Source organism: Chanodichthys erythropterus, chromosome 15 (assembly GCF_024489055.1).
Source record: "Chanodichthys erythropterus isolate Z2021 chromosome 15, ASM2448905v1, whole genome shotgun sequence".
Classification (NCBI taxonomy): domain Eukaryota; kingdom Metazoa; phylum Chordata; class Actinopteri; order Cypriniformes; family Xenocyprididae; genus Chanodichthys; species Chanodichthys erythropterus.
This window is the reverse complement of record NC_090235.1, coordinates 23,852,474-23,874,053: the sequence shown is the minus strand read 5'-3', so window position 1 is coordinate 23,874,053 and position 21,580 is coordinate 23,852,474. Positions and strand designations below refer to the sequence as shown.

Below are 21,580 nucleotides of genomic sequence, written 5' to 3'. Positions count from 1 at the left end.
TCATCTCCATAAATGTATATATATAGTTGTAAAGCTAATGCAAGGGCTAGAAATCAATTAATCCTTTTCTGATACTTCCTCGTCATCTTGGAGAGCGCAGTTCATGGTTGCATAGCAACGACAGACTCCACTGGAGCACATGCGCTTTGGAAAGGAGTGGCACGGTTGCGCTTTCCACGCATTTTTAGACGCGACATGTGAACGGCCCCTTAAACACGGTGCATTCCTTCAGATTAATGCAGTGTTGAAGCAAAAGTCAGTGCCGATTGTAATCAACTGCACACGTGCGTGATGAGATAAGGTCTTTGTTGCAGGTCCTAGCAGATAGATACAACTGTAAAATGCTCACTGCCATTTTTCCGTGCTAGAATGACTGAAAAAAGTAAGTAATCGATAAACAGAATCAAAATATGTGCATCATATCGAATCTCCGGTTCTTTGAAATTTGGAATATACCAAAATTCTCGATACCCAACCCTAGTCCAGGTGACGCGGAGACAAGTAAACATTGTTCTTTTACATATACTCCAACTCCCTTTTCAGTGCACTGTAGCAGTAACTGGCATTCATAGTGGCAATCCCCAGCAGACCACCCACTCTATAACATAATGAACAGATAATTAATTAGCACAACAATCCAAGAGCCAGGTATAGATCCATCCATGTAGCATGTTATTCCACAGCTTAAATTTCAAAATACATTTGCCATGTAAGGATTGACGTTTTCTACCAGTTTAAGGACCATGTAAGGATGGAGACTTCCCCAATCCAAGCTTTGATAAGAAGTGCTGGGCAGATAGAATAGTGTTTTAGTGTTGTTCAGAGTGAGTCAGCCATTTTGAGTGCAGCCAGTGCAGCGTGGCTTGCTGACCTGGAGGGAACGTTGCTCTCTGAATGAGGATGTCGAGGCGTGACCGATGGAACTCAATGACACAAAGACATGCAGGGCCATGCTGATATACACAAGTATTGATGCATGCCAGAGAGAACAACACAGAGTCTATTTGAAAATCAAACTCATAAACTCTGCACATTGGCCTGTTAAATGACTCAAGAGATGGACTTGAAAGAGGTTGTGTGTAACCTTAAGAGTGCACAGTACTCTGAACTGTCTCTTCCACTAGTGTATGGTCTGGTTCCACACCTGTCCATAAAACATGAGTTTCATATTTGAGCAAAATATAAGTAAATACACCATCAAATTTGCTTCAAAAGCTCACAAATATGCAACATGTAAATCTTTAAACTTATATTCTTAAATTAACAGCTCAAGGAAAATTTAAAATTACAAAATAAAAAAACAGCACACAGGTTTAAAATGACATGAGGGTGAGTAAATAATGACAGATCTTCATTTCCAGCCAGGTGAACTATTCCTTTAAACGTGCTCTCCAAACCTACAGTGTGTGAAGAACTGTTAAATAAAAGAACTTCACGTTGCATGATGTCGTTGAGTGTTATGCAAATAGCCTTACTTGGCTGAAAATGAATTAATCATGTTAATGTGTCTGTGTGTGCGTGTATGCGGTGTGAAGATTAGTGGCGGGATATGGTGTGCAAAGAATAATTGCGCTTCATCGAATAAAACGCTGAAGAAATGCAGAGCACTTTCATTAAAGCAGGCTGTAAAATAAGAGTGCAGCCCGCTGTCTCTGCCACCCTCATCAATATTTCACAAAACAAACTCAACAAATAAAAGAAAATCCACAATGCTGAAACAGAATGCCAGATTTTCAAAACAATGCAACAGATTAGGCAAGCTCTTTTTCATCTGTTGTCTGTTACTGTCTATATGCTGTATGAAAAACACATCTGATGCAGATCTGCTGTCCACACGTCCCAAATGAGACAATCATTATTTCCCTTTAAAATACATCTTATTGATCGTATTGCAATTACTGAACACAGTGTGAATAATTATTTCATTTACAGTTTCAGGTGTATCTTTATGGCACAAATTTCTACATCAAGTAGCCCAATTAATATAGTTGAACCAAAATGGAAATTATAGAATAAATATTTGATGAAATGAAAGTGATGTGGTACAATATATATAATATATGTATATGTTCACTAAAGAATGTGGAAATTACACCAGACAGAGCTATTAATTTAACAAGTGTAATAAAAATTCAGCTTCAAAGGATATTTATATCTGTCTGAAATCACCAGATTCAATTTGACTAGCTGCCATGCAACATCTAAGAGTCAAAATGCACTGGATTTGATCAATCCATGAGGAAACAAAGTCTTAAGGAACAATGTCGTTACAGTGAGCACTTCAAAGAAAGTTTTGCAACGAGTGAATAAATGCTAGTAAATAAGATCCTTGAGCAGAACTGTAAAGACCGGAATACACCAAGCCGCCGGTCGGGCGTCGGGTAGTTTTTGTTCATCGGCCGACTAAGTTTTCTTAGTGTGTTTCGCACCATCGGCTGAAGCTGGTCCTCCTCTGCTTTTTTCCGGCTGATTCGACATGTTGAATCTGCATCGGAGCTCATCAGTTGGGCCATCTGATCATTCTGATTGGCTGTTCAGCTACTGCCACCTGCTGGTACGGAAAGGCATTTCTGCTTACTCAGGCGCAGAAGAAACATGCCACTTGGCCGTCGAGTGTCGATCGTCGGTTTGGTGTGTCAGGGCAACTTTGGACCCAGACGCTGTCGACATGAGCCAAACCTGCAGTCTGTTTTTGTCACTACTAGTCCGTCGGTGTTGCCGTCGGCTTGATGTGCTCCGGGCTTAATACATACTGCAGCATTATGTCTTTAAAAAATTCTAACCACAAAACTAATCCTAAAAACAAATTTTCTACTAATCATCTGCCGTTATATTAACTACCACTTTGGACTTTGTCTGTTATTGTAGTATTATTGAGTTTAGATTTATCTGCTTCTAAATATCAAAAAATGTGGCTGGCAATGAATGATTATGGAGGCACCCTGGGGCACCAGCCTCTTTGGAGGTCCACTGTTGTCACAATTGTGAGATGTTGAAATAAGAACTGTTGAAACACAGAAATATGAGAAAAAAAAGTCAAAATTGAAAGATATAAAATTGCAATTACACGAACACACACATATTGAGTAATACACTGAAAACGAGACAAGAATGTACTGTGACTGGTAGAAAACATCAAAGCTGATGAGGAGCCAGGAACATGTGCATTTATTTCACAGCATGCCAGTAGTCACTGGCACACATTCAAGTGCTGTTTGTTTATCTATGTCAATTTTACATATGCAGTGATTTCTTTCTAGCCATAGTGAGCATCTCAATTGGAGGACCCTGGCAGTCAGAGGCCCCAGAGAACTGGCCTCATTGGCATGATACATTGTACACCCTTGGTGGTTGGTTGTTTTACATGTCGGTCAGATGACCATCTTTTAGTCTGAGTAGGTGGCTCTTGTGCAGAATAGAGAGTATGCACTGACTTTCCCGCCGGAACACGCTCCCTCAGCTGGACTGAGTGGCAAAAAAGCCTGCTGCATGACTGGATATAATAGAGGAAACTGAAAACACGAGTAAAACAAGTGATTGCACTAAAGGTTGGGCTCGATAGTGTTTCTTACAACTTGTCAAAGAAACTTAATCCATGGATATCGACATGCAGCCAGGAATCGTGTTTCCTGACATTTATATGTACCTGATTTTGACGCCAAGGAAATACATAAAGCAAATCTGCCTGTGAACACTTTACATAAACATATTATAGGTAGGTCTAAATCGGAGTGATTACTTACATCAATGTTATATTTTGTCATATCGTCAAGCACTAAATCTTGTATAGTTTTTGTCAGTGTTTATTTAAAAACACCATTTATACAGAATATAAGATGGTAACATTTAACTGATTTGAGTTGTCAATACAATATATAACAATAAAATATATAGGGTATTATTTTACCCCGAAATCCAACATTTTGACACAAAATGATAACTGTAAATCCATGTTTCTCTGCCTGGTGTTCAGTTGTTTCTGTGAATTGCAGCGATCCATTTGCTTCTTCTTTCTGTAGCTCTCGGCAGTCTGCAAAAATATACCTCAGATTTCTCGTCAAATCTATCTGTACAGTCAATCGCAAAGCTTTTTCCCATATTGGATGTGTTTTGTGTGTTTTTAGCATCATTGACACTGAAAACCAATGCTGCCACTTAGTCTTTTTGCCATGTGACATCATGTGCATACCCTCTATAAGCTACAATTACCCCTTCCCACTGAAATGTGCTGGTATCAGAGCTGGTTCTTGACTGATGCCTTCTGGGACATAACAGTCTGCATTTACACTGACTGAAAACCACTCCTGAAAGTTTTTTTTGTTTGTTTGTTTGTTTTGCAGAGTAATTGTTACTTTTTTAAAGGGATACACATTTTGAAAAAAACTAAGAAAAAAATCAATTATATTGCCAAATAATTTCAATATTACACAATTGCAATTATATATATATATATATATATATATATATATATATATATATATATATATATATATATATATATATATATATATTAATATTTCTAAAATCTTCCTAACAAAAAGAATATTATTTAGAACAAATTTAATTTGTTCTAAATCATTTAAAAATAATAATTTAAATTAATTTAAATTAATTAATGATTTTTTTTTTCTTTTTTTAGTGTGACTGGTTTAAGAACTGTTTTTTGGTTTCCAACACACTGCAGTTTCAGGTTGAGACGTTTGTCCAATTCAACCTGTCCCATGGTTCCCTCACTTTATAATGAGCTAATGATCTTTAGTCAGAAAGAATAAGTGATCAGACAGCTACTTGCCAACACTTCCACACACCTTGTTCACTTTTGTGCTTTAGGCATTAAGAACTACTGCAGCTGCTCATTGTGCTGTCACACAGTGTGTGCGCTTTAGTGATGCCTGTGAAACACAGTGAGCAGATTGGAGCCATTCCCAGTCGACCGGCATGTATAAAAATGAGAGGAGTGCTGGGTAATCAGCAGTGAGAAATGGGGCCTGATCTAATCCATTACCTTTAATCTCTTATTGTACGGTCCACGTCTATCATTACAATGAACAAAGCCGCTGTACGGCATCAAACATGCTTACGAAAACGCTCATAGTTATTGGTCCATCTCCTTGCAGTTCTCCGATGCGGGCCAAATGCCAAGCAGGGACCAAGAAGGGGTCAATTTACAGTGCGTCAGGCCAGAATCAATGGGTTCACACCCACCCGCCCCACAGAGAGTGCCCTAAAACATATTTATAGGCTTCCACACCTCATTCATATGTACCACTGTGTCATTTTGCCAACACATGCCTAAATAAAACATGACTCGTGAGAAAGAAGAGATTTTGATAAGTGCATCAGGCGGACTAAAAGAGACAGCTATTGATTGCACACTGTCCTTGATGGGAAGCCAAAACATAGCTTAAGTTTAATTCTGCTGCTTCAGCAAAGACATGGTGGAAACATGAAGAGGGTGAGAAGGAGATCTGCACCTCTGAGGCATTTACACGAGCAGAAATCTGTCCGGGCACCAAAGATGTAGTGTGGATTTACTTATTAAACACTGCAGTCTAAAAAATAGCAGGTTCTTATCTCCCAGGTGATCATCAGCTAGAAAAAAAAGAGAAAAAGTAACCACAATACATATGTTTGCAAGTGATCTCTGCCTGCATGCTTAGCACATACTCCTCCAGAACATATGGTCCTGTGTATTATTCATGAAGGGTATACGTGTGTATTCTTCCTGCGAGGATGGGAAGGATATACTTTACATGCAGAATAGCACATCTCGGGAAATAATTGAAACGGCAATGTCACAAAGCCCAGCACGATGTTGTTGTATAGTCTTGAGAAACCACCAGGAACCATAATGACAATGCACTCAGCTCCCATCATCCTGACAGCCCCTTCTTTGTCTGGAAGAAGACCATAGTTACATGTCATTTTTACATGTAATGCTTCAGGCATCTGAGTCGTGTTCATAATAGAACCACTGCTATTTATTTATCTATTTATTTTGTCAGTCGATATTAAATAAGCCAGTTTATATTGTATACTTAATTGTGCATGCTAATATTTTTACATTTAGAGTACCTTAGCCATCCTCTAACAATTGCTAAAACTTTAATCTGCCATAATATGAAAAAAAAAAATAATATCAGCTAATCAGAATTATAATATCTGTCATGAAGAGCTGCAGCCAGATTGTCAGTAAACCTGGATGAGTCTTATTTGTAATTTGTGAATCATTTGTAATTTGTAATTTTATTTGTAATTTGTGAATCATTTGTAATTTGTAATTTTATTTGTAATTTGCCTTTGTGTTTCCTCATGTTTATATTCCTGTGGAACAGGAAGTCATGGCTGGACAATTTCATGTTCATGATCACCCCGGTGAGCTAAAAAAATGAATAAATATGAATGGAAATATACTTCAGAGATATTTTACTCATAAAAAAAATCACAAATAAATAATGCAGATTTATTTTTAGAGTCATCTTTGATCATATTTATGAAGGGGGCTAATAATTCTGGCCACAACTATATATATATATATATATATATATATATATATATATTATTTGAGGAAAAAAAAAAAAACATTTTGCAACTTTAAAAAGTCCTTTACTGTTGCTTTTGTCAATTCAATTTGTCCTTGCAGAATAAAAGTATTAATTTATTTTAAAATAAAAAAAAAATAAAAAATAAAGATAACAAATAACAGCATATGGATTTAAACAACACTGACATAATGCATTTGTTAGGTGAACACACCAACCCACAAAAAAGCAGTGCATTAGTTATGCATTAGCAGATTTTCTTTTTTTTTTTTTTTTTGTCTTTTTAGTAAATAATACATTCAGTGACAAATATAAATTTTATTTTGATCTGGGTGAAATAGGAACAAATTGAGATAGGATAGATTCTATCTGAATCCCCTTTTCCAAAGACAATTCCTTCTGTTTGAACTCTAGCCGTCTTGAATCAGAAAGAAAAATCAAAAGAATGGGGGAAAGGGAAACATACAAAAGAGAGAGAGAGAGAGAGAGAGAGAGAGAGAGAGAGAGAGAGAGAGAGAGAGAGAGAGAGAGAGAGAAAACACAGCATGAGGAAGAGTGCGGAATGAGAAAGGCATCCAGTAGAGAATTGGTATTGATATCCCCCTCCACAGTAAGACGCTGACCTGCTTTTACAGTCTGATGTAATTATCCGTGGCATGTGTCTAAACCATGGAGAACTGAACATTTGCAACACTCCTTCAGATTTCCATGAGAAGCGCAACACCACCCGTCCCCAGTGTTTGTACTGGCCGAGTTTCGCACCATTTTATAAACGCTAACCAGAGGGCCGAGTAAAAAAATAAAATAAGAAATGGCACTTATTATGAACGACTTCAGAATGGCATACTTTCATCTGACAATTAGAACAGCCTGCCTGCATCCTGACGTTTTATGGCATCTCAATAATAATGAGGGGGAGGTTGCAGAGGAAAGACTGACAGGAAGGGAATTGTCTCTGCGGGGATCTGCGTGACTCGAGTGCCGATCAGCCGTCATGTTTAACACAAACACGCACCAAAAAACTGAACCCAAGATTCATTCCTCCACCAATGAGCCGAGGTATAAGTGTTTCCCTGGATAAATAAAGAAATTAAATTGTAAAAATTATTTACAATGCTTTCTTGTTCAGTGTTTATTTTTATTTTTTTTTGCCAAGAACCACTTCATCCCTTAAAACCAGGCAAAAATGGAGAGGCACGTGGATGACAAATCCTCTGTCAGTCACACGAATGCAGACTGCAATCTTGCTTGAACCTATGCTGCTGCCAGCCAAATGTGCAAAACAAAATGCGCTAAACCAGTCTCTCTGTCCGTACTGTACAGCGCACTATTGCTAGAAGCACACAGGGTTTTGTGAATGGCAGTCAGCAGAATGACAGATTCTCCTTGAGGACCTGGGATTGGAACATCCTGGTCTCCATCACGAAGAGACTGAGACAGGCAAAAAACAAATGCTGTGGAGGCTAAAACACAGGCAGGGAGACCTTAAAAAGGAAGATGCACTGTACATCAGCAACCAAAAAAGGTGCCATCACGAGAGTAGCACATAAGAGATCTTAAGAGAGGAGAGAGATGAGAGATTTTTAAGAGATGAAAGAGGACTGAATGAAGCCATGTTCTACATGTCTACTAAAAGCACTAAAAGATTCAGCATAACCTATAAGAGCTTAAAACAGTATCAGGTGGTTTGCCAAGCTGGTCTTCATCTGTTTTGGCTAGTCGTCCATCTGGTATCCTAGCTTGCCCAGCTGATAAAAACCTCTCTAAAACCAGAAACTAGACCAATCTGAGTAAAATCAAGTAAAAATAAATTTTACAGTTCAAAAGTTAAGATTAGATATTACAAAGAAAAATAATAAAAACAGAATTTTGTGAAATATTATTAAAATTAAAAATAAATGTTTTCTATTTTAATATATTTTAAAATGTAATTTACTGTGATGGTTTTCAGAATCATTACTCCAGTCTTCAGTGTCACATGATCCTTCAGAAATCATTCTAATATGCTGATTTTCTGCTCAGAAAACATTTTATTATCATCAATGTTGAAAACAATTGTGCTGTTTTATATTATTTGCTTATATATATATTGAGTAATTGCCAAATATTCAACAAATAAATGCCTACAGATTCCATTTGATTCTTAAATATCGTCGCTGTCAGGTGGAAACCTCATACCTCTATATTTGACATTTATATATATATATATATATATATATATATATATATATATATATATATATATATTTTTTTTTTTTTTTAATTATTTTTTTTTTCGTAAGTCATTACTATTGGTCACCCTTATACATCTGTCTGTGGGTTTTGCACAAACCTCGTAATTGACCCTTCGCCGGGAGTTTGATTGACAGGCAATCTAACCAATCATAACACAGAATCTGCCGTTTTAACCGACGAGTTAAATAAAATACTGGTTGTTTGAATATGTACAACATTTTCTTTACTCAAGAAACAGTATAGACACACACACACATTTGTCTGACACCCGCTAGTCAAACACCATGTATAATACAATGACACACACAAGTGTCTGACCATATGTTAAGCCACAATATTCATTTTGACAACAAAAATGAGTTCTTATTAGCAAAAATGACAAAAGCAAAAACAGCAGCATGAATAAAGTCAGCAAATATTTGGGCAATATTTGAGGGAATATTCTGGGTCAAATGTGTGTTTTTAATTAGATTCAAAGCCATTCAAATTCCTTAACATCTACGATTTAAAAAGCTGTACATGCTTGATAAAATATAATTGCTCCCTTTATATTATAAGGCATCAGAAATTACGAATTAAAAGCAGTGACAACACTGCGTTCTCAAAAAGTAAAAGAAAAAAAAAGCAGGTTGCAGAATGACCTTTTGAGGCATGGATCCATCCCAAAAATCCAGTGCTTTCTATAAATACCAATCTCTCTCACAGTTGAGAAGAAACAGGTAATCAATAGCACAAGTAGTTATTGAACATCAGTCAGTCTCTGTGGAGATGTAGAGATAGAGACTCTGGTGAGTTAGAAAAAGAGAGAAATAAAGCATTGTTTAGATGCATAAAAAAAAAAAAAAAAAAAAAAAAAATTATATATATATATATATATATATATATATATATATATATATATATATATATATATATATATATATATATATATATATATATTATAGCAGCTTTGAGGTGCCCAGGGTATACCGGCATGTTCTTTGCTCTGTACCCTGCTGAGTAACAAGAGATCAGGGAGAGGTTATTCAGAGGATTGACTGCCTCAGATCTGTAAAAACCAAACTACTTAAAGATCTGATATACTGAATATCTGAGAAAAAAAAAAAAAAAAAGGGTGTTGGTAGGAAACCACATTGTGCTAAAACGTAAATCTTCCATTAAGTCTATTAAATACACACTGCATGGCCAAAAGTATGCGGACATCCTCTTCTAATTAACTGGCAAGGCAACTTAATTCCAGCATAGACAATTCTTAATGCGACAGCATACAGTGACATTTTAAAGGACTGAATGATTTTAGCTATGTGGCAACAGTTCAGAGAGGGCCATTTCTATCCCAGCATGCCAGTGCCCCTGTGCACAAAACAACATCCATACAGAAATGATTTCTGAGTCTCGTGTATATGAACTTAATTAAATGGCCTGAACAAAGCCCAGAACACCTTTAGGATGGATTGGAATGTCAAATGAATTCCAGGTCCAAAAGAAATTTATGTATGTATTTGTTTGTTTGTTTGTTTGTTTGTTTGTTTGTCATTCAGTTATGTTAATTGCACAAGAAGTGGCAGGAAAGTATGGGTGATACATTATTTAAAAAAAAAAAAAAACAAAAAAAAAAAAACAATGCATTTAAAAGGAATAAATTACGGAAAAAAAAAAAAAAAAAAAAAAAAAAACAGTCAAATAAATAGAAAATATCCCTCATTATTTTGTACCACTTCTTCACTGTCTTGTGAAAATTACAGGCATATTAATAATGCTACTACTACTACTACTAATAATAATAATAATAATAATAATAATGAACTGCACTTAAAGTTGGCATGAAATGGAAGTTGCAATAGTCTTTTGTTCTCTAATGTGATGTAAATCCAAGTGAAGCAACTATTTTTTATTTTATTTTTTTTTCAAACAAGAAAAAAAAAGTGGGGGTGGGACTTGATTTTGTCCATTGGGAATTGATTGGATGATTATGGTTTTCTACTGATGTGATCTCATGTGAGTGACAGGTTGTCCCACCCTCGTGCCAGTCAGGGTTATTATTGTTCCCTAAAAGTAAAACTATTAAAAAACATTTCTGTTCATTGAAATAAAGCTGAAATATAATAAAATAAAATATAAACGATAATTAAAAATGTTGACTTGCAAACAAATGAAATAAGTTCAAGCACTAAATTATTAACTTGAAATAAAAACAAAAACTAAGGCTTGAACAGAAATAAAAATAAATGAAACCTAAATACCAACAGCAATATATAGATGTGCATGAATATATCATTTATAATAAATACTGCAATATTCCAGAAAAAATAAGGATTCTCAATTTTGATTTCCTGCTGACTTTGAGCACAGCTGTCCAATGTCTCAGAATATGTGCACTATCCCACCAAGTCATGTCTATGACAGTATTCTTTAACAAGTTAAACTAACTGAAACTAGATAAGCTCATATCATGTGTATTCATCTGCTTCTAGTGGTGTCGATAACTTGTTTTACTGAATAGGATCTCCATGTTGATATAGTAGCGTTCTGCCGCTCAGTGGATCTGTGCTAAAGGAGATAAAGAGGGAAAAAGGGGCACTTTGGAGTGATTCATGTGTTACCCTGCTGCCCTACTCAATATAGGCAGGCAGATGACTGAGTGTCCAGTGATGTTAGCTGGGCCCTGCAGAGCACACAGACAAGTCTCATGCCAATCAAATGCTCAGGGTGATAGAAACAGGTCCTGACACAGAGCAGCACTGTTTTTCTTCCTGATCACTTGCATATTGATTTTTGCACACAGCCTTTGACTTTCCTCCTTCCGGCAGCGTGTATACAATGATGACCACTTCATATGTGAGACCCCTGTATGTAATGTGGATGTGTTTTTACATCTACACATCCACACTTGTAAATCATCCTACTCAGACATATCCAGACATATCCAAACTACAAATCTCAGAAACATGCAGGTAAACGTTAGCAAATAAACACCAACAATAATTTATCTAGGGTCCTCTGAAAAAGTTTTGTTTTTCTCCCAAATTTTGTGATTTCCATTTTATTTTTTCTGGATTCCATTTTAATGGTTTAATTAAACTGTAATAATTAGAAAGGATATCCAAAATCAATTTAATTCATAAAACTTTAATAGGTCAATATTTATTTATTTATTTAACTAACAATAATAGTACCCAATGAAATGTTTTATTTATTTATTTATTCATTCATTCATTCAATCATTCATTCAGAAATTCATAAATTTTGTGCTGTCTGTTTTAAAGTGTCCCTATGTTATTTTGGAGCTCTCCTACAATAGATTTATATATTAAAAGGTCAAAAAACACTTTAATTTTCTCATAACATACACTGCACATCACCTCATTTATCAAGCTTCGTTCGAAGATTCCATCTCTCTCTGTCAGCCAATGAAGACCATAGGCTGGCATTATGCAAATTTGTTACATTGTTACATAGGTATGTAACAGGAAGTGAGACTAGAATTGCAGACGATTTGTTTCAGCAGTTCAGAATCAATTCTTTATTTAAGGAGACAATCAAATGCATTTTGATATTTAAAACAACTATTATACACTGCAAGAAAGATAATATTCGAAAAAATCATGCTTTCTGAAACTTATCAAAAATGGTGATAATCAAATGAATGTGTAAAACTTTAACAGTGTAACCTTTTAAGATGTAATGAAACTAAATTTAATTAATTCCTTTCATTTTTAAGTGCTACACAGCAGATGTTTAGTGCTTAAATTAAAACAGGGACAATTATGATATTCCTTAAAAATAATGTTTAATAATAAACTGTATTATTGTTGTTGTTACTACTTTGAGAACTACATTCTAATCTGCAATAGTACTATATTTGTCATAATTTCTTCAAGTTAAACCACACTTTTATTTTGGTTGGTTGTAGTGAAGACTTTTGAGTTTCTGTCTTCCATTTTTATGACTGGATTCTGCAATTCCGTCTGCGTTTTCTGCTTCATGGAAATCATAGGGTTCTACTTCTCCGCCTTGGATAATCAGAACAACTCATACAATCCCACAAAGACCAAACTAACCTGGCTTTCTGCCATGTGCTGTGCAGCAATTGGCCGCTCTGACTGTGTTTGATTCTTCTTTTGTTCATTTTTGCGCATTTTCATTGGTTAATTGCCCATGAAGTTCTGGTTGTTCGTTCCTGCTTTATTTACTCTCCCCGAGGCTTCTAGAACATGCCAAGGTCGAACGACACCATCTCGTCTCTCTCCGTCTGCTCACTCCTCACCCTCTGTTAATTGCCTGTTTAATTAAGGGCTCAGCAGTGACCCCATGCATGGTGGCAGAAAGGGGACAGAGAAAAGTGGGGTCTATCGATTGCCTCCTCTGGCCAGAAACAACCTTCTTTCAGCACTCTCCGTTGACCCTTAGAGAGCATGTCGAAGAGGCAGACACGCGTCTATGCTTCACGACTTCAGTGCAGGGTGTCACTGCTCAATAAGGCCTACACATGTATAGGGCTGGACCCCAGCAGCAGGGAGGCTCTTGGCACCACAGCAAATGGGCTAGTCTAATTGGTCTACAGACATAAGGTTTTAATTTGCATGCCACTTATGTGGCTCACTGTTCAGAATCTATAGTCTCAAAGTCCCTAACGTTTTCATGGGAGTCCAATTTGTCTTTATTATATTGGGAAAATACTGTCAACTTAAATTCTTTCAAAGCTCTGTATAACACAAAATCTACAAAAACATCAACAAAAATGTGTGACATTTTGGTAACACTTTATCATGAGGTTCAATTTGTTAAAGGGGACCTATAATGCCCCTTTTACAAGACGTAATATAAGTCTCTGGTGTCCTCAGAATGTGTCTGTGAAGTTTCAGCTCAAAATACCCCACAGATCATTTATTATAGCTTGTCAAATTTGCCCCTGTTTGGTTGTGAGCAAATTGTGTGTGTGTGTGTGTGTGTGTGTGTGTGTGTGTGTGTGTGTGTGTGTGTGTGTGTGTGTGTGTGTGTGTGTGTGTGCGTGTGTGTGTGTGTGTGTATGTGTTTGTCCCTTTAAATGCAAATGAGCTGCTGCTCACAGCCCCCTTTCCAGAAGGGGGTGGAGATTTAACAGCTCGCACTTCGGATGCACAACAAAAACAGAGAATGCTGAAAGCTGGAGAATCTCATGCATCCAAAATGATGATTGTAAGTAATGGCATTCAGCCTTACATTGTTTAAACCGGAGTCAGTCACTGATGGAGAGACTCAGGAAGAAGTTATAACTTAAGAAAGAAAGAAACAAAGAAAGAAATAAAGAAACTTATGCATGGATGAATTAGTTACAATAAGATCAATAAAATGCAATCTTACAGCATTTATTAATTTAGGATCATGTTCATTTTTACATTTGAACATTTTAAAAAATGCTAATGTATTATGGAAAAAACAGGAATTAACAATGATTAATAGTACATTTATAAATGAACATTAACCTAGATTAAAAATAGCTGTAAAAAAGTTTGTTCACGATACCAAATGCATTAAAGTTAATGAATAAAACCTTATTATAAAGTGTTACCAACATTTTTAAATAGGTTTCTCTACTGAAAAAACAAGTTTGCTTTAGCTATTTTTTGGACTAATGGAACTGTATTAAACCTAGTGCAAATCCAATTAATATATTAATTCAAAAAATATATTAAGTCAGCAAAGCCCCACTACAACAGCTGATTAGGAAAACACATAACATGGAATTGAATGTATCATACGGACTCATCAACAGATCAAAGGTTAAGTGTATAATTTCTGTACCAAGACAATCAACCGAAAAATAACATCCTTCTCTACATATTAAGATGGGATAGGGGAAAATATTCTAGCATATTCTAAACATTACACATCACCATCCTTTACATTCAAACCTAATCTTCTGTCATTAGAGTGTCACATTTAGGTCCACAGCCTGATAGAAAAAATGTCCCCGTCCCAATCCAATAAGAGTTTCTGAGAGCCTGTTACAGTACTTAATGGGTGTGAAAAGGAAATTGTGTGAATGTGGAGGCTAAGAGGCCCATAAAACCATTTTCATAAATGAACAGTACTCCGGTGCTCCCCAGACAAGGTTTGCGATGGACTGCAACGTTTTTTCCCCTCTATTTGGTCCAAGCTCTGTGCGCATTATGTGCTGAATAATTGAATCAAGCTGTGATTTGGTTCTGTTCCATTGAACAAGTGCTGAGATGTTTCATGACTGTGGTTCTCCTGGCTTCCTCTCTCTCGTAAAACACCTACACGCTGCCAACAGCACCACAACAAGCGCTCTCGCTGCTTAGCGGCGCACACAATGAGCGGTATTCTTTGGTTTTCCCAGAGACGCCTAAAAAAACTAAGCGTTAGGGCACTCACCACTGAGAGGATCCTTCCGTGCCGGTTATCTCCAACACATCGTAGTCTTCTTCCAATTGAAAGTCGGAGAAGACCAGGGCAATGGTGTCACCTGGTTCGGCTAGCACTGTCCAGGTGCAGTCTGCGTTGTTGTTGTACTCCTGGGGGTAATTTGGACTAGTGATGACACCACTTTGACCCCGCAGCGTGCCGCCACAGCCATCATCCGCTGTGAAGAGATAACATACAAATATAGACAAGTTTAACTTGGAATAAATCAATTTCCTTGATCTTCTGGTGGAGAAATGGCTGAAAATAGGAAAACGACAAGATGCCGTGACACGCTGTGGGGGTCTTGTTTCGGGCAACACTCGCAGGCCAGTGATGCAACACACTGCAACATGGGTGTAATTAATTGAGATCTATGTAAAATTTTGTTAATTATTTAAAGTCAAAACCTATTCTACTCCTTAAAAGTGTGTTAAGGAGACGATTATATAATAAATAGGCACTTAAAGGCTGCTGTGGTAATTGAGCCCCCTGGCTCTCCCAACTTTCCTTACTGAATCAAATGCAATGTCTCTATTTTTGCTCTCTTGATGCTCAGTCTTTCTTCCTGACAGCGAGTCCGTGAGGTGAGGAAAAAGAGCCAAGCCAATTGAGGGTGAAGGCAAAGCAACAGATCCACTGACTTCCCTTCCCCTGTTTTTTTCCTATGCATCCCTCCCCTGAGTAAAGTAAGAAATCAAAACTTTTTTGACATGGAGAAAAGTTGAGTCTGGATACCTGACCTCCTTTTCAAAAATTATATTCCATAAAACCACCTAAAGAGTCATTGTCTCTGGCATGAAGTACAGAGAATGCATTAAAAAAAAAATAAATAAAAAAAAATAAGGACAACCAGGCTGAATCTAAAAGCTGTTTTGTAGCTGCTAAGTTGGAAAAATTGTGAGCTTGTGCAGGTAATCAGGGACTGCAAGATATCCAGGATGAGTTTTGGTAGAAATCATATAGAACTGAATCGCTACATTATATTTCTCAGCAATAAGGGGGTAACATCGCTGGTTTTGAAGTAATTCAACTCAAGTTTTTAACTATTTCCCCATCAGCTTTTGAGAAAAGTTGCCAGCGCCAGCATTTTTGATCATTTTAATATTTTGTTGTATGAATATCTGAACATGCAATATATCACAAGAAAGAACAGTCAATATGCTTTTAAACAAAAACAAACAAACAAAAACTTTTATTCTAGCTTAAAAAAAGCAACATTTTTAGCAAAAAGCTGAGAAAATCATGTTTTTGTCAAAGACTACATCTGGAACGGATTTAACGTCGATCAAAACACAGATGAGTAGATCGAGTCCATCAACAACCCCAAAACTTGCACAGTCCTATTAGAGCTGGACGATTTGACAAAAAATATATAAAATCTTAATTTTTTAACTAGTCAGCTTAAAAACTTAAGTACAATATGATTGAAGTAACATTCTCTTTATTTACCATATGGTTAAAAAAAAAGTTATATTTCAAGTGCAGCACACCTGAAGTGATCAATATAATACAAATGAATAATTTGTTAAATATATTTGCAGAAAATATGCATTAAATATGAAGGCAAATGTTGTACAAACTTAAACATCTTAAACATATCCTATATACTCAGAAATCATTTAAAATAAGAAATATGCTAAAAATTTCTTAGCCAAAAAGTAATGGCAATAAAGAACACCAGTAATAGGCTGTTATTAACACCAAATGCTTTGTAAAAACAGAAAATAACAGCAGGTTTCAGCCTGTCACCATCATGCAAACATGAAATATCAAACATACAGTAGTAGTTCTTTACAGGTCTTTGCTTTCCATTGCGCAATTTTTCCTGTTGTTTTTATGTTTGGGTGTTGCACTCGGGTCTCGCGTCTTTTGCAGCGTTTCACCCATTAAACAGCATTCTAAAAACAAAGTTCAGCGTGCCTTTAATAACTTTGCTTCTGAAAAATCTGAAAAATCGCCCAACCCTAAGTCCTATACCTCATCCTGGGTCGACATTTGCTTTCAAAGTTTTGATTTATATTCTGTTTAATGTTGATGAACGTGTTATTTTATATATGTATCTGCTTACATAAGCTAATGCTTGTTTCTGCTTCTTCCACGCCTGTGTTTTGTTCAGGAGAGATTCAGTACTCTTTCAGAAGATGCATAATAGTGCCCCCCACAGCAGTTAAAACACGAAAAATGGGGTGGGGTCTCCATGCGCAAAGACTTTCACCACTGGCTCTAGCTTCAGCCAATTGACATCATTTTGTTCTAAGCAACGGGTCTTCCCGGTGCTCTGTGCAACTAAAAAAAGGTCCCATTGTCCGCTGAGGTCCGGTTGAGGAGTTACCGTATTGCCCATCTCGCTGATCTTATATCGCATAATTTTATTAGCTGCTTATCTCCTGAACTGCAACTTTCTTTACCATGCTATTCAGCACAATTCCCATCATGTAGGTTAGGGTTAGGTGTAGGGTAGGTTTAGGGGTTAGCATTAGTTGTGAAGGACCTGCGCCTACACATGACGGTAATGCAGCCCTGACGTTTCAACTAAATTATCTCCTGTGAAGGCCTCATTCCCTTTCCTTTCCCTATGTATAGATAAAACGTTATAAAAATTATTCCAGTTCGCATAGATCCGTGGACACAACAAATTTTTCTGTATTATGCAGATCAGACAAGTAATTTGGCAAATATCCCTTTTTTAAAAAAAAAAAAAAAAAAACAAGCTTCTGCGAACATACACACTCAAACACGCAAACCTATAGACTAAACGTAAATAAACGGCAATGATACATTAAAGGTATTCGTTGTTGGTTTTTTTGTTTGTTTGTTTGTTTTTTTTTTCCAGTAGGAAAGGTGTCATTTAAGCAGCCCCTAAAGTAATAATTAACAATTTTTACAACGGAAGTGATTCAATCAAAAAACAACTTTAGCTCGATAATAATTTTCCTATTGTCACTCTGAAGCTTCTTTGAAACAATATGTATTGTGAAAAGCACTATACAAATGAAAATTGACTTGACTTGAGCATTGTGTTGGAAATCAGCACTGTAAAATCGGCTGTGGGGCGGAGTTTGCACTGAACTAGATTGGGGGAAAATATCGCGCATGTATTTCATATACCTATCTGCCAATGGGAAGAAGCCACACCCTATTTTGGAGCTCCCACCCCCTTTTGGAGTTCCCACACTCATTTGGTCATCTCCAGGCTGCAGTTATACCCTTCTCAAAAATTCTGTTAATGCCAGAGAAAGAGTTAGTAGAGACTAGAGAGACTCTGAACAGACAAAGGTAATTCACACACATCTCTCGCTCTCTCGATAATGAATTCAAATAAATGCTATAATTCATTCATTCAAATAAATGTAATCTTACGCACTACTTTATCTTTGTGTCGCGGGATGCTAGATCCAGCAAGCCATAACTGATGAAAACAACCGTCATTTTACCCTTCCAGTAAATTATTGCTTTAATATTTCACTTTAATTAAGTTCACAATGCTGGCAAATGACCATGGTATAAGCAAGATAATCCAAAGCTAGCTGTTGTTCTTCGTCTCCACGTTGTGCATTAAAATTGTTTAATGCACCGCTAGCCGTGGATTATCCCTTACATATACCGTATATAAATACAAACATTATTATATAATACTAAAATTATCTTATTTATTTTTAAATATGGTCTTTGTCCTCCATTGTGTGTAGAAAAAAGCAAGTCATTCATCACATTTACGGTAAAAATGTGGCATGCAAAGACATCCCTTCTCTGTAAAGCCTCTAGTTTGATAGCTACAGAAGAATTCTGAATTATGGGTGCATGCCAAGTGAATATGTTGCCTTCCAGGCAAGTAAAGGAGCAAAGAGCCTCTGTGTGAGCGAGTGAGTGACTCATAATGATAACTAGAAGCCTCTCTGGGGTAAAAGAAGGGTTAAGGGGGAAAGAGCGTGATGGGAGATTTGTTTAGAAGGCGTTTGAGTTGGCGTTCATGTGTGAGTTTGAGGAGGGAAAGACAACGTGAGAGAAAAAGTGAGTCATCACACCTACCTAGCAAGCAAAATTCTCTCTCACCAAGCAAATAAACAAACTATGTCAGAGAGAGTGCAGAGTGTGTGTGTATATGCCTCACACAGGTGAAGGAGCCTGCTTGTCACTGCTGGGTGATGAGTTCTTCTCTGACAGGCCAGCATGGGATTCATTAGTGGTGACTGGCTAATCGCATGATTTCTTTTCTGTGAGTGGAAAACGGCGGGAGGACCTGGGCCCTGTCAGTCTTCTGTCGGATCCGTCACTCTTACATTTCCCCAGAGAGACACAGAGCATATGTGAGGAGAAGCCTCTGAGAGTTCTGTAACAGAGGAATGGAGAGGGAAAAAAAGCGCAATGGAGGCAGGGGAGGGAGGGTTCGGAGGGAGGACCAGCTATTGGTATTCCAGCCAAGAGTTTCCTTCACACTTCAGTAGAACACGCCGATCACTGGCCTCAGCTCTGCCTCTCAGTTTGGTCGTTTGATCTTGTTGAGACTTTGTGACTTCACGTCTAAACTTCTAATATTTATAAAAGGCTTTGTGAAAAATAATTTTGTATTTGCAAAACCTAAAAGCAAATCTAGATTTTTGCTTCATGTGCTTGCAAAAAAAAAGCAAATGAATAGTGTTACAGTGTAAAAAATGATTACATATATGCAAGGAACACAAGACCAATCACAATACATTATGCAAATAAATGTAAGAAAGACTACCAATCACAATTCACTACTGTTCAAAAGTTTGGGTCAGTAATTTTTTAAGAGGTTGATACTTTTATTCAGCAAGGACACAATAAATTGATACAGTGACGGCATTTATAATGCTACAAAAGATTTCATTCAAATAAATGCTGTTGTTTTGAACTTTCTATTCTGCAGAATTATTACTATTCTGCAAAAATATCATGCAGCACAACTGTTTTCAAAAAAGATAACAATAATAATTTTTTTTTTTTTTTTTTTTTGAGCACCAAATTAGCATATTAGAATGACTTCTGAAGAGATCATGTGACACTCAAGACACAATGATGCTGAAAATTCAGCTTTGGCCTCACAGGAATAAATTACATTTTAAAATATATTCAAATGGAAAACAGTTATTTAAAATTGTAATAATATTTTACAATAGTACTGTTTTAAATGAAGCCTTGAACATACTGTAAGAGATTTCTTTCAAACACAACATTAAAAACTTTTACCGACCTCAAACATTTGAACATAGTAGTTTGTCATTGGGCAATTCCAGCATTATGGACGTGACATTTGCAGTCAAAACTCAAAATATAAATTCTCAGAGAATGCATTTAATACCAACATATTGAACCGTCTGTTTATATATTCATAGTCCCTTATTAAAGGAATCCAGACATTAGAAAAATGTCCTTCAATAAAATCGTTTTATATTGTAGATGAGGGAAATATACATGTGTTACAGACGTGAATAAAAAAAAAGTCACCAAGTTTTAGGTGTCAAAACATTTTTTTAGGAATTCTGTGAATTACAATGTGCGAACCAAAAGTAAAACTGTCCACAGAATGAAGAAGGGTTGGCTCTCCACAGAACATAAAATATAAATTTTATTTTATTTTTCGTGTCCACATTTATGAGGAAAAAACAACGTTACAGACATGACCGCTCTGCAACCGCCACAGAAGACTGCTTTAAAACTTCCAGAGACCTCAAGCGGGAATTTAAACCACCACATATGGGATACCAGTATAGTAAGACTGCAGAAATAATCAACCTTATACTAAACTTTATATAATTTTATACCCTGTAGGTCTATTGCAAATGGTTATGGATTATTTCTCAGCGTTTCTCATTATTTCAATTTAGAGACCATGATCATATCAGATGTATATTTTCACCACTTCTGACAAGTGTGCAAAGTTTCATGAGTTTTCGAGCATGTTTAAGCCCTCAAAAATGCGATTTATTTCGGAGAAGAAGAAGAATTGACTGAGCAATTACAACAGGGTCCTCACACCATCGGTGCTCGGGCTCTAATAAACTAGAGTATAGGGCAATCATTCAGTGTCAAAAAAAACAATCAAAACACCCCCATTTTTGTAAGGCTTGCCCATTTTCTGACAGCTACTATATGTAACAGAATTTTAGCTTAAATCAATCAAGTTTTCTTAATAAGCTCAAGCAGACCTTTGAACTGCCCAAGGAAGTCTTTTATATCAAAGTGACTTGTTCAATTGGCTTGGATAAACGGATGATGTGTGATGCATAAAGATCTAAGCCCCTACAAAAGATGGTCTGCTTGTGTTTCATGTCTCTTCATACTGCCTTCCTCGGGCTCTGCGGCTGCCATGGTAACACAGCAGCGAGTGGTGTGCAGCGGCACCCTGAGACCCGAGAGCCAGCACTGATAGAGAA

At 36.6% G+C, this 21,580-nt stretch overlaps 1 protein-coding gene across 4 annotated transcripts in view; it reads right to left on the bottom strand.

Annotated features, from left to right (window-relative positions):
• csmd2 (CUB and Sushi multiple domains 2) overlaps positions 1-21,580 on the bottom strand; it is a 343,711-nt gene that overhangs the window by 207,313 nt on the left and 114,818 nt on the right. For all 4 annotated transcript variants that reach the window (XM_067411157.1, XM_067411158.1, XM_067411159.1 and 1 more), the window contains exon 5: positions 15,156-15,363. In XM_067411157.1, coding sequence (XP_067267258.1) covers positions 15,156-15,363 — 208 coding nt within the window. The remainder of the gene's footprint in view (positions 1-15,155; positions 15,364-21,580) is intronic.